This window comes from Hemibagrus wyckioides, linkage group LG14 (assembly GCF_019097595.1).
Source record: "Hemibagrus wyckioides isolate EC202008001 linkage group LG14, SWU_Hwy_1.0, whole genome shotgun sequence".
NCBI lineage: Eukaryota > Metazoa > Chordata > Actinopteri > Siluriformes > Bagridae > Hemibagrus > Hemibagrus wyckioides.
The window spans coordinates 24040843-24055111 of record NC_080723.1 but is presented as its reverse complement, the minus strand read 5'-3'; the positions used below and the strand labels follow the sequence as shown (position 1 = coordinate 24055111).

At 41.3% G+C, this 14269-nt stretch overlaps 1 protein-coding gene across 3 annotated transcripts; it reads right to left on the bottom strand.

Annotated features, from left to right (window-relative positions):
• Positions 1-5642: 5642 nt before the first annotated feature.
• On the bottom strand, positions 5643-13064 carry zbtb22a (zinc finger and BTB domain containing 22a). 3 transcript variants are annotated; one of them, XM_058408448.1, is made up of 4 exons: positions 12860-13064; positions 12109-12308; positions 9198-9813; positions 5643-8998 (listed from the first exon to the last, which is right to left on the bottom strand). In XM_058408448.1, exons 2-4 carry the CDS (start codon positions 12301-12303, stop codon positions 8070-8072), a joined length of 1740 nt encoding a protein of 579 aa, XP_058264431.1. In that variant the 5' UTR covers positions 12304-12308; positions 12860-13064; the 3' UTR covers positions 5643-8069. The 3 variants fall into 3 exon arrangements, with proteins under 3 accessions (XP_058264431.1, XP_058264432.1, XP_058264433.1); XM_058408449.1 differs by having other exon boundaries at positions 12109-12305; XM_058408450.1 differs by lacking the exon at positions 12860-13064 and adding an exon at positions 12485-12840.
• Between the last annotated feature and the right edge of the window lie 1205 nt (positions 13065-14269).

The window sequence follows — 14269 nt, the reverse complement described above, 5'->3', positions numbered from 1 at the left end:
GAAGTGATAAAGTCACAGGGCTATAAACACTCACAGAGCACTGAAGCATGAGCTGCTAATGCAAAGTGTGTGTGTGTGTGTGTGTGTGTGCACTGCAGTGTGATGGAGGTTTTTGTATGGCGGTTTCATTAGAATGTATCACTGTGGTACACTTTCGGTGGCGGCTCCAAACTCATCATAAAAAGTAAGTGTGTTTTTATGAATACAAAATTCATTTCGTTTTTTTACTAATTACATTACTGAACATTCTTAAATAGATTACTTATAAGTGCATTAGTTATAAGTATAATTGATTTTATTAATATTTCTATGTTTACATTTGCTGCAGTTAAATTTGCTAAAAGGTTGGGCTATAAAGTAATAAAACTTAGTATGAAAAAAAAGCATTTTCTCCAGATAAATTACAGTGAGGTATGTGATTGTAGCATTTTATTATTGTGTAATTCTAGTGTTTTATTATTGGACAATGAAGCAATTCAGGTGTTTAACTCTGAGGACGGATTTTATAGGTTTGTGTTTGAGGTCTCTATGAGCACTAAATCAGAAAGAAGGTGGATTTTGGTTAAATCATATCACTGTCATGCAGATGATGGTTTACACCATCTCTCGTTATTCATAAATAAAGGTAAAATGAAATGTACTGATGTTTCTTCAGTGCAATTCTTTCTAATTTGAAGCTTAGATGTATGTCTATGCACTGAAACTGACATGTTTAATGATAAAGCATTGAGTGAGACTCAGCGAGTGAAATAGTCTCTAATAGTTTGGAATTGATCAATTTATGTGAGAATCACACGTATGATGTGTTTTTGTGTCTCCTCTCCAGCTGGTCCCACAGTAAAACCATCCGTGTCTCTGCTCCCTCCGTCTCCTGTACAAGAGTGTGAGGGATCGGCCTCACTGCTCTGCCTGCTGTCTGGCTACTCTCCACAGGGGGCACTGGTGAGCTGGACAGTAGACGGCTCAGAGGTGAAGGATGGGGTTCTGACCAGCGCTGAAATAGAGAAGAAGGACGGTTTCACATGCAGCAGCACCCTGACCCTTAGCAAAGACCTCTGGGAAAAGGGGGAGGAGTTTATCTGTACAGTCTCACATGATAACATCAATCATCCAGTCATCTTCAGAAAGAGTCAGTGTGATGACTAGTGGATCTAAAGATCATGTTTAACATAGAGCTCTACACAATGCTGACATTTCTGTCTTTACTCTGTTCACTGTCCTGTTGATCTTCCTGTAGTTCTGCTGAAATAAAGCTGAGTTTAAAAACTTTCTGTTCTATTATTAGAGTCAATCGTGATTGACAGAATGGGATTAGCTGTAGATTCAGTGCTGTGTGTTGTGCTTCAGTGAGTTTGACTGAAGGCAATGAAGGTGAACATCTGGTGAAATTTCTGTTCTATTCTGGGAGAACTGGAACTGTTATGCCCTGTTCATGCAAATCTCACTTACACATCACTGCTCTCTCTTAGTCATAGTCTCCATGCGCCATTTTCATCTGGTTTCAGAACTTTACATGGCACTGTGAGTGCTGCAGGTTAAATATCAAATTATGTGTCATAATCAGTGTCAGTGAAAGTCACTAGCACATATATTATAATACATGTACTATTTGACTACATTTCTTGATGTTAAAAAAACCCCAAAACAAACAAACAGCCAAACCAATCAGATAAATAGATAAATCAATAAAACCATGTGTCTAATATTGTGTAGGTTGTTCCACCAAAACAGTTCTGACCAACTGAAATATGGACTCCACCAGACCACTGAAAGTGTGCTGTGGAAACATTATTAGCAGATCATTTAAAGCCTGTACGGTGCGATATGGGGCCACCATGGATCACATTTGTTTGTCCAGCACATCCCACAGAAGATCAATGGTACTGATGGCTGTGGACATTGAAGGTCAACACCTTTAACTCTTGTTTCAATTCCAAAATGTTCCTCAAACCATTCCTGAACAATCTGTGCAGTGTGGCAAGTCACATTATCCTGCTGAAAAAGGCCAATGTCTTTAGGTTATACTGTTGCCATGAAGGGGTGAACTTGGTGTTCAAGAATGCTTAGGCAGATGGTATGTGTCCACTTTAATGCCAGTAACATCCTGACCATCACACCCACATATGCTTGTTAAGCATCTCATTCCCATTTGAAAGAGGAATCTTTCCTGTTATAACAAGCTCCACTATTATGAGAAGAAACTGATGACACTGATGACCAGACACTGATGATGGGTAAGGAAGCCTCGGTCAGTGTTCCAGTTCATCCTAAAGGTGCTCACTGGGGTTGAGGTCAGGACTCCAGCCTTGGCAACAAGTTTCATTTATCTGTTCAGATGTAATATAAAACACTGTATTATCCATGTAAACTATACTGACTATGGTATAACTTTTATTTATTTACTTTCTTTTATATGCTCTATATATTATTTCCCTTTTCTAAAGGCAGTTGAGTAAACAGGATCACATCTATTCTATAGGGAAGGGGGAGAATAGAGAATATATCAATTCAACAATTTAACACAGAGAAATTTAACATAAAGCTGCTTATGATCCAACAATACAATTTAAATTCTACAAAATGTTGACATTTCTATCTTAAGCTGCATTTTGGACAGTGTCTGTTCTTTTTGTCTGTCTCTCTTCAGAGAGTTTATCTAAAGAAGTTGAACATCTGGTAAATTTTCTGCTCTATTCTGGGAGGAAGGGATTCATTCAGGCTTGTTAACGCAAATCTCAGTTACACCTCACTGCGCTCTCTATGTTCCTATTAAGGAATATCGCTAGGTTCATTTCTTTATTTGTTGCTGTTCTTCTCCTGGATTTACACTCGAGTCTTCCAAACAGCAGTGTCAGAATCAAACATTTAGTCATTTTGTCATCTTCTGCGAACATTTACTTGTCGGAATTGGAATCTTTCATACATTAGATTTATATGATCTCTGTAGCTCTACTGGTCATTACGGTAATGTTTATTTCACAAATGAGGTTAAATATCTCCATCTAGCGGGTGTTGTATGCTGATTTTTAGTATTGCTAAATTTTACAGCTAATATTTTAACAGTAATTGATTTAATTAAATTGTTTTCGATAATCTACGTTTTTTCTTTTCTTTTCTTTTTTTGCAATGACTCAACAATACAGGAAGAGTGTATTCAAAGAGAATGATTTACTGACACAGAATTAGTTTGTTCTCCTTTAGAGGTCAGATTTAAACATGTGTAGTCTTACCATTACCATGGCAATACATACTACTCACATGCTAGTGACCACAAAGACCATAATGTCTGTATATGAAACTCACTTTAAAGCAGTAAAAGAGACATGATGCCACCCAGTTTAGTGAAATCAAACCTCTATGTAGCCTTAAAAATTCTCTTTACACACTATAGACTGTTATCAGACAGTAATGTGCCATACCGAACAAAAAAGTTCAATGAAAGTCTCAGTGAAATCTCTAAAATATAAAACAAACATAGATCCTTACCTGCAGAAGATGTCATCAGGATATATTGTAGAAAATCCATCTCACTAAAATCCAGGTTCTTTTTAAATGACAGATTTTCTGTTATCTGACATTATGATAACAACTGATATTAAAAACTCCACATCAGAATGTAAACTGGTAAACACAAGCCAAAACAAACCAAACCACCAACTTCAATGATTTAGAAGCCAACAGAATTAACTCTTTGCAAATATTCAGCATTTGATTTGTGTAAAATCAAAGCAAAATCGAAATCAAAGTAAAACAAATGGCAAAATCTAAATTCCGGTCCTATCTGACTTCAGGAATTCTCTTGTCCAACACCAGAGGTCACTGTCTAACATGTCTCTCAAGCTGGAGCAGGTCTACCAGTTACATAGTGAAAGACGTTTAGGCTCGCTGCTTTGATTTTTTCCTGTGCTACCTCTGAATAAAGTGATTTGCAATGACACGGTATTGCTGATGACACACAGTTGTATGTTTCAGTGAAGCCAGATGACAGACACCAAGTTAATGAAGTTAGGGAACATATAAAGAACATTAGACAGCAGCTGCTTATTAACATGAACCTTCTAGTTAACTCTAACTAGAGTACTAGTACAGTAGTGTTTTATCAGTACTTGTACTAAAATCGTATGCAGTTAGTGATTAATGACTCTGGTCTTTCGTTTGAAGCTCCTGTAGATAATATCACTAGGGTAGAAATATTGCTTAGATAAGAAATATGATGTCACTTCATGATGCAGAGAAACTAGTTCATGCTTTTGTTACCTCTAGGTTGGATTATTGTAATGCCTTACTGTCTGGATGTTCCAGTAGGAGCAGAAACAAGCTCCAGTTAGTCCAGAACGCAGTGAAAATGAGTGGAAAGTTGAGAAAGATGAGTTTTATGTGCTAGGACACAGACAAGGTCAAACCTTAGCTTAATGAAGAGGCACACTTCCAAAGAATTAAGCATGTGAAGTTTGTACAGTGGAAATTTTCTGATTCATTTTACATCATACGCCATGAACAGATTTATTTGCAAAGAAACACATTCTATTATCGTTTTTATGCCCACCCTGATTAAATGAAATGTCCCTCTAATTCTGATCAATTTTTACTCTTCTGTGAAAGTGTTTGATAAGACTTTGTTTTCTTTATACAAACTTACCTTACCCTAGTTTTCCTGCTCATACTAGCATCATTTCTCACATTAGTCGTGTTGTCAAAGTGTTTATTCTTGGCTTAACAGGTCCTGAAAATATGGCTTTTTCATGCTTCTGATGAAACATAAATCCTTGCCAAACATCATCTATTAAATAAGGTGCTGGTTTGACATCTTGCTACGATTCCCTGACGCCTTTTTCCTCTTTAGCGATTTGAAGGTAAACATAACATCTGTGTAGTCATGCGGCTTCCAGAATCGACTGAAGTGGAAAAGAAAAAAAAAAGTATAAAGGTCTCTTGAGACCAGATGTGTTTATTTACCAACATGACAACATCCATGTGATACTCTGGGACATTAGCCTGGGGAACCGGTGACACAAAATGACCACCATCTGCAAGTATTTCATGAGAAATTACCAAAGCAGACTGCAAACGCTGCACTGCAGAAATATCAGGAGAAGAAACACTACAGAAACTTCTTTCACTGCCATTAACCTGATAAAACTTCAATAAGAGATCAGGGTCAGGGTGGCTGACCTGGGGGTGGGCTTCCTGATAATAATAAATCTTATCAAATAACAAACAACTTAATGGACGTGTGCTACATGCGAAAGTGTTTTGTGAGTGTTTCCCAAAAGCCTTTCATAATCCGAGACTTAATAAACACAAAAAGTCGAAAGTCAAGAAAGCAGCATGTGATCAGATGCAGTCAATTTTTTTTTTTTTTTTATAAAAATTGAAATGTTTTATTCCTTTTATACCACAGAAAGCTGTTAATACTTCATCTATTAAGAACACCACATCATGTTTATTCAATTTACAGCTACATATATTCCATTTTAGACTACGTGTTTAATGGAACATCCACAATACGAGTTAGTTCCGGTTCTCACTTACATTATAGCAGCTATAAACACTCGTTCCCTCACCAGCTTCTCTTTATTCTCTCTCCTGAACATAAAAAATGAAGCTTGATGTGTTACCGAGTAACCACAAACACTGCCGTATAAAGGTGTTGATGTTTATTCAGTGTGTAATCAAGCAGTCATGTAATCAAGCAGACACAGAATTTTTGTTATTCTCAGCAACAGGTCATCTATCAACAAGTCGTTAATAAATACAGCCACATCAGAGTCTCGTTTGTCTCCTGAACCAAACTGATAGAATCTAACACACGATGAACCAAAGGAAATTCCAGAAATACGTCTGGGCGATATGGAAGTCGACCTGTGACATCAGGTCAGTTCTGGTCTCTGTCGTACGTATTTATTTACACTCCGCGTCATACTTCGTAGCATGAGAACCGTGTGTGTGTGTGTGTGTGTGTGTGTGTGTGTGAGTCCATGTGCTGAGGTTCAGAGACACATTTACATCAAATTCCATACAGATTCCAGACTCCACCACACAGACAGAGCCTTCACCATTATATAAAGATATTAAAAGCCAAAATCCATCACTCTTACACTGATGCACGGTTTCGGGTTTCTTCAGGTTGTTCCAATCCTGTCGACTTTATATAAAATGTAAAATATTCAATTCAACACTTTAAAAGAAAATGATATGTTAAACAATTATATAGTTACACTCGTCAGCGTACCGTATGTCGTTCTACCCGGGTTCCTAAATCACATAAACTGGCCATCTTTGCTTGAGTAGCCATCTTTACTCATTTTTAAAACTCTTAAAACTGTACCCTGTGTTCCAGCAAACTTTAATATACTTCCAAATGGCTCTGGAAAAAACAAACAAGATAAAAAAGATGTCCTATTAGCAGACTTGCTCATCCTCGCTGCTAAATCTTTATGGAATTATGGAACTACTAAACTCAATGGTGTCTAAGCAACTTTAAAGAAAAAAAAAAAAAAAATGAGACCATCAACGATACAGACTCCTGAGAGACATGGACTTGTCTTCCTGAAATCTATTATTGAGTAGAGACGAGTCCAATCCTAATGACAAGAGTGTGTATTGTGTTGGATTTCATTAATAACCAAAGTTTACAGAGATACACAAACCCTGAAGAGAAATAAGTCTGACCAAGGGAGTGTGATCTCACCAAGTGTGTGTGAGGGGAAGTTGGAGGCGAGAGGACGGATGTGCCACCTTCCTCAAAGTGTCTTGGGCATGACACTGTGTGCCTAAATAAATGCTGTTAGTTTTTCCCCCCTTTCAGAAAAATATTGCAAAAACAATTGTTGTTGGAATTCCTAATAAATATAACTGACTGCTGTTAAATATATACACATTTAATGTGAGCTATAAGTCAGCAATACATCAATAGATCTTACGTCACATCGAAACATTCTTCATTTACTTTGACATGCAGCTGATCACTGGCTGGAGGGGGCGGGGCTTCCACTGCTTCAACTAATATCCAGAGTTAGAAAACTTTAAATGAGCCTAGATTCATATTTCATCATTTTTTCGGTTTTATTGTAAAGAAAAAGAAGAGAGATTTTTGAGAGATAACTCATATTAGCATACGCTGTTGCAAAAAAAAGGAGCTGCTATATAAAATGTGTAAAGGTCAGTAAGTCTCTTTTAAAGTGGCTATTTTAAAGTGGTTTCTTTAATAAAAAACCCTAACAAGGCTCTTTATTTAGCTTTGACTCGAAGTTGAGTGATAATTCTGCATCATCTGTTCTGTTACTGGACAGTTTTACTTCCTTGACTGTGGTCAAGCCCACACTGATTTTTTATTTTTGTGCGGGGCGAATAAGCTTTATTAGGGAACACACACATTTCATAATAATAATCAAATGGTTTAATAAGCGACCGTTTGCATGTTATATTTACTTCACGGTGAAAAAGCACAGAAATGATACCCCACATAATTGAAATAAAGCACACTGACTAGTAAAATGTAGTTAAAAGTAATTCATATAAAAGTAAATCATTAAACCAGATCAGTTCAGGAAACATCTAAATACAATGGATAGCTTTTTTCCTGAACACTGTTTATTCTTTTCCAGCTCTGGTGATCATTTTAAATTTCCAGACGCTTTTCCAGCTTTGTTTAAAAACCCTGATGCCGCACGCTGCACACAGAGTGAACTGAAAAGCCTAGACTGCACAATAAATTATTCATTAAAAAAATCTACTTCTGTTATTTGGCGATTGAAAAAGATGCGAAGGTACAGAAAGGTACTGAAAGGTACTGAGGTACCGAAAGCTGTGAGCTATGTCTCTGAACCAGTGTGAAATTATAATACTGATAAGCAAGTGTGAGTAATCACCATGCAGTACCAGTGATTCTACAATATCATGGTTTCCTTGAGGAACTGTATCTTCTCCAGTCAAGGCAGACATCAAATCGTGATGGAAATTTGAAGAAGAACAAATAATGTGGTCTTGCAGTGGTGGATGGAGTCGTGAGGATGTCGCTCGACATCTACAGGATTCTGTACCAACACTTTGTTGATATGATCTGCTCATCAAGTGTAGCTGCCTCCGTCTTCCTCCTTCAGAACATGCTCCAGTGGAGCTTCCTCGTGCTCTCCCTGCTCCATCTTTACGTGTCCCTCACCCGGGTAACCCTCGTACTCCAGCTCCACCTTGTCCTGATCCGACTCCGCTCCGTTGGTGTCTGCGCAGACCGACCTGTTGGCGAGGTGTTGGCAGCGCGCTTGGTGTTTGAGGAAACTGTCCCTCCAGATGATCTTCTTGCCGCAGACGTTGCACTCGTAAGGCCTCAGAGCGCCGTGCGTCTTCACGTGCTTGGTCAGGTGGTGCTTCATCTTGAAGCTCTTGGCACAGACGGGGCAGGCGAAGGGCCGCAGGTTCAGGTGCTGCATCTTGACGTGACGGTCTCGCATGCTCTTCAGCGTGAAGGCTTTACCGCAGTGGCAGAAGTGCACTTTGCCAGCATAGGGCGCGAGGGAGGGCGGAGACGAGGAGGAGGGCACGGGAGAGGAGGAAGGAGGGACGGAGGGGGACGAGAGCGCGCCCGATGTCCACGGGAGCTCCGAAGGCCCTAGCACAAAATCCATTCCCCCGGCGTTGCCAGGAGACACGGGAAGCAAAGGCCTTTGGGAAACTTGTCCCGTGCCATCCTCGATCTCGTCATACGTCTCTCCCTCAAATCCTCCCTCTGTGAAGCGTCCAAAGTCCACTTCTTCTACGTCCTTCTCGGCGTCCTCGATTAACTTCCCTCCCGGCTGAGCGCACGGACCCGTCGACCAATCGGCTGCCGGCTGCCACTGAGCGCGCCCGGAAATCGGACAGTGAGTGGCAACGAGCACTTCCTCTGCGTCCTGAGCTGCTGCCAGATACCCTTCCTGCTGATCTTTGCCCCTCTCTGCACCCTGTCCCTCTCCCCCTGACTCTCCCTCCTTTTTAAGAGTTGCCCCTGAGCCACAGCCTCCTGAAGGAGAAGAGCAGAAGAGACGGTGAAAACACACACACAACAACGAACACACACACTCTCGCGGTGCAGAAAATGTCTGATCCGCTTTGAGGGAGAAAGAAAGCACAAAGACAGAGAGCGAGAGAGAGAGAGCGCAAGCTCCCCCTGGTGGACAGGAGTTAAAGTTAAACAGCAGTGATGCAGACGCTCCACTCACCGGCCCGTCGCTCCTCCTCCTCCAACTCTGATTCCTCCCCTACACCTTCATCTGCCTCCATCCACCTCTCCCCTCGCCTTCTGTCCTCCTCGTCCACCTCTCTGCTCTCGCGAAGGCGAGAGCGCACCCAGTTGCGTTTCTCATTCGCAGCCTCTGGGCTACTTGCCCGCTCCATTTCCCCCGCCGGGGGAGAATCGGCTCTGTGCTGCGGGGGCAGAAACAGCCTGGATTTGCCCCATTTACCATGATGGGGCACCTGCTGCGGCCTCCTCCAGGTGGCCAGGGGTGGAAGAGCGGCACATTCTCCTGCGAGGGGCTTCTTCTGCTCCTCGGGTTCGGTCAGGCAGCAATCCGAGCTGCTGGGACTTTGGTGCCTGGAGTTGCCAGACTCTACACCTGGGCTGGCTTGGGTCAAAGGTCTTGATCTTTTGAGGATATCTGTGCACTTGTCCACGATGTGCCACATCTGCAGAAAGCTGGCCACTGTCACATAGTTGACGATGTCGTCACGCACGATGCTCAGCTGGCCTGTGTAGGCGGAGTTGAGGACACTCTCGAAGACCAGCGGGTCCATGACAGACGGCAGAGACACCGTGCTCACATTCTTTAGCAGAACCTGAGGGAACATACACAAACAGAGAACGTTCTGGATTCATACACACTTCAGAAAATGCTTACTGGTGTCTGGTTTCTATAGAAATATCAGCATTCACACAAACATTAACATCATTTGTGAACAAAAAGCTTGACTGCATAAGGATTCACCCCACTTCATGTATGTATTTTAGATGAGGATGGAATGTGAATCATGGTTGCAGGCAACACCATATTATTGTTTTGTATAAATGAAAACAAAGATGGTGAATTTACAGAAATCCACATATACAGTGAGGGTAAAAATGATTTGATCCCCTGCTGATTTTGTACGTTTGCCCACTGACAAAGAAATGATCAGTGTGTAATTTTAATGGTAGGTGTATTTGAACAGTGAGAGACAGAATAACAACAAAAAATCCAGAAAAACACATTTCAGAAAAGTTCTACATTGATTTGCATTTTATTGAGTGAAATAAGTATTTGATCCCGTATCAGTCAGAAAGATTTCTGGCTCCCAGGTGTCTTTTATACAGGTAATGAGCTGAGATTACAGTAGGAGCACTCTCGGGGAGTGATCTTAATCTCAGCTCCTTAACTGTATGAAAGACACCTGTCCACAGAAGGAAGCAATCAATCAGATTCCAAACTCTCCATCATGGCCAAGACCAAAGAGCTGTCCATGGATGTCAGGGACAAGATTGTAGACCTACACAAGGCTGGAATGAGCTACAAGACCATCGCCAAGGTGACAACAGTTGGTGCGATTATTCCCAAATGGAAGAAACACAAAAGGACTGTCAATCTTCCTCGGTCTGGGGCTCCATGCAAGATCTCACCTCATGGAGTTTCAATGATCATGAGAACGGCGAGGAATCAGCCCAGAATTACACTGGAGGATTTTGTCAATGATCTCAAGGCAGCTGGGACCATAGTCACCAAGAAAACAACTGGTAACACACTACGCCGTGAAAGACTGAAATCCAGTAGCGCCCGCAAGGTCCCCCTGCTAAAGAACAAGCACATGTACAGGACCATCTGAAGTTTGCCAGTGAACATCTGAATGATTCAGAGGAGAACTGGGTGAAAGTGTTGAGGCCAAATGAGACCAGAATCCAGCTCTTTGGCATCAACTCAACTCGCCGTGTTTGGAGGAGGAGGAATGCTGCCTATGACCCCAAGTACACCATCCCCAGGTGACAGGACATCTGCACTGCATCAAAGGGACGATGGACGGAGCCATGTACCGTTAAATCTTGAGTGAGAACCTCCTTCCCTCAGCCAGGGCATTGAAAATGGGTCGTGGATGGACATTCCAGCCTGACAATGACCCAAAACACACGGCCAAGGAAACAAAGGAGTGGTTCAAAAAGAAGCACATTAAGGTCCTGTAGTGGCCTAGCCAGTGTCCAGACCTTAATCCCATAGAAAATCTGTGGAGGGAGCTGAAGGGTCAGCCACAAAACCTTAATGACTTGAAGAGGATCTGCAAAGAGGAGTGGGCCCGAATTCCTTGAGATGTGAGATGTGTGCAAACCTGGTGGCCAACTACAAGAAATGTCTGACGTCTGTGATTGCCAACAAGGGTTTGACACCAAGCTTTCGATTCTTAATGAACTAAAATTTCATGAATTCATTCAAAGTTAATTTCATAGAGTGTAAAGAATATACACCAATCAGCCATAACATTATGATCAACTGGCTAATATTGTGTTGGTCCCCATTTTGCTGACAAAACAGCCCTGACCCATCGAGGCATGGACTCCACTAGATCCCTGAAGGTGTGCTGTGGGATCTGCCACCAAGATGTTAGCAGCAGATCTTTTAAGTCCTGTAAGTTGGGGCCTCCATGGATACTTAAAGGACTTACATGATACTTTTGATAGATACTGACCACTGCAGACCAGGAACACCCCACAAGAGCTGCAGTTTTGGAGATGCTCTGATCCAGTGGTCTAACCATCACAGTTTGGCCCTTTTGGTCAAACTCGCTCAAATCCTTACACTTGTCCATTTTTCCTGCTTCTAACATCAACTTTGAGGACAAAATGTTGACTTGCTGCCTAATATATCCCACCCACTAACAGGTGCCATGATGAGGAGATACTCAGTCTTATTCACTTCCGGTCATAATGTTATGCCTGATCGGTGTATATATACTCTAGTAAAGATTATCAGGGAAAATAAATTCTCAAAAACTTGAACTGGATTAGTTTTACATGTGAAGGTTGAGTAATGTACTGGAGTATCTCAGGGATTTTTTTTAATTCTATATGAATCCATGGATGTTTTGGGGATTTTTTTTTTGGATACATACCTGGTCATGAAAGTAGGGCGAGGAAGCCGCCAGGACACAGCGATGTGCCCTGAACACCTGACCCTGAACCTGGATGGACAGATCACACAGTCGTCCTTCTTCTCGCTGACGGTTCAGGTTGTCCAGCACCTGTGCTCTCACGTTGGGGAAACACACCTGGACAACCGGCGCACTGCTGCTCAGTGTCTTATCCATCACTTCTGAAGGAGACAAAATGCATATACACACACACACACACACACACACACACACAGCTGCAAAAGAATTCTTCTTCATCCCTGTGCCAGATGTGTACATCTTTAAAACCAGATGTGTGTATACCTACACCTACACACACACACACACACACACTCTCTCTCTCTCTCTCTCTCGTTACCTGAACAAAGTGTGTATTATTGAGCTTCAGGAACACGGTGGCACGTGAAGAACGTCTGAGGCCTAGCTAGCTAATCACTAATTAGCATATTGAGAGTAAATATCGGGAGTTTAAATACATATTTAAATGATACGTGTTTCTGCAGCTAGACAGGAAACGAGATCAATTTATAAATGAAGTGTCTTATCTACCTGCAGCAGCCCAGATATCGCGAAACTAAACCTGGGCCGGATCCCAATTCGCTCCTTGTTGTTGTAGTAGTGCACTAGACTGAGTTGACTAGCCGTTACTTCACACCCTACGGAGTGCGCATGTGTAGGGGGAAATAAGTCATTTGACATTCACATCAGTGAAGTGTTAAAAAAAAGAACTCACCCAGCAGATTGTGCCTTCTTGTGGGATTAAAACGTTAAATAATAAACTAGCGAGTTAATTTAGTTACTGATAAAATACGATGCGGATTAGTCAGCTAGCTAGCTCACTTTCAGGTGCTATTATATAGCTTTCGGCGATGCCTAACCTAGCTTCTCCATTTTTTACGTCTTCCTCTCGGTCTTCTCCCTCGGCTGCTGTGGGTTCCTTGTCCTTCTGTGCAGTGTGACTTAACCTGCAAATACCGCCACCTACCGACTAGGAGTGAGAAGTGTGTCGTTTTCAGTGTGTTGTTGAACAACGTTTTATTAGTGTAAAATGTTGTTTTGTATTACAATAAGCAATTTAATAACACATCATATGCACCGTCATTTACATATTATATTGCATGTGTACACCGATCAGCCATAACATTATGACTAGTGCCAGATGAAGTAAATAACACTGAGTATCTCCTCATCATGGCACCTGTTAGTGGGTGGGATATATTAGGCAGCAGGTGAACATTTTGTCCTCAAAGTTGATGTGTTAGAAGCAGGAAAAATGGACAAGCGTAATAATTTGAGCGAGTTTGACCAAAAGGGTTGACAGAGAAAGAGATGTGTTGGAGTTTCCAAAAATATTCAAACCCACTGCGATTCCTTTAGGCGTCCCAGAGAGTTTTTAATGATTATTTTTATTTCCTGCCCATTTACACAGAGCTTACTGAGTACCATATTTAGTCCTCTTCATAATATTGGCAGATCTATTGTTCTATGACACTGGATTTATCCAAGGGCCATGAACATGACCCACTGACCCCCATGAGGTGAGGCTTCTTATTGACTCCAGATCCCAAAGCCAGTGGTGTATGTCAAGCAGTATCTATGGTATAAGGAGTGGACCTGCTATTTTGATGCCACTGATTCACTCCACAAGAAAATATTCTGGATGTACAAGGGTTAAGGAGATGGAGAGAATAGAAAATGCCACTTTTCACTGTTAAAATGTTTTATGTCTCCTTGCGAGCATACTCTAACTGTAAGAAAGAGAAATGTTTTTATGAAATGTTTATAATTAGTAGAAAATTTCAGAGCTATCTATCTATCTGTCAGGATTTGCGATCTTTTATTCTTCAATTATTCTTCTGTACAATCTCCTTCTCCTCCTTCACTGTGCTTAAGTTCTGATTGTTATGTTCATGTATTTTGCTTCTGGTTATTTTTTTATATGTTATTATTATTCATGCTTCATATTTAGTTATGGCTGTATTAGGTTATTATGTACCTGAGGCATGCAGGGGACTATAATTCTGCCTCAATAATAAATTTTGAAACTGTACTGTGGGATCTGGTAGCTTATTGGTGAAGGTGTTGGATTACTGAAGGTAAAGAAGGTTGTGAGTTTGAAGCCCAGGTCCACCAAGCTGCCACT

Bases quoted from the DNA above. Each gene is read 5' to 3' on its own strand.
- zbtb22a (XM_058408448.1), bottom strand. From the start codon at position 12,303: ATGGATAAGACACTGAGCAGCAGTGCGCCGGTTGTCCAGGTGTGTTTC. The intron at 9,814-12,108 runs GTATGTATCCAA...ATGTTCCCTCAG, and splicing joins CGCCCTACTTTCATGACCAG to GTTCTGCTAAAGAATGTGAG. The intron at 8,999-9,197 runs GTGAGTGGAGCG...CTTCTCCTTCAG, and splicing joins GGAGGAGGAGCGACGGGCCG to GAGGCTGTGGCTCAGGGGCA.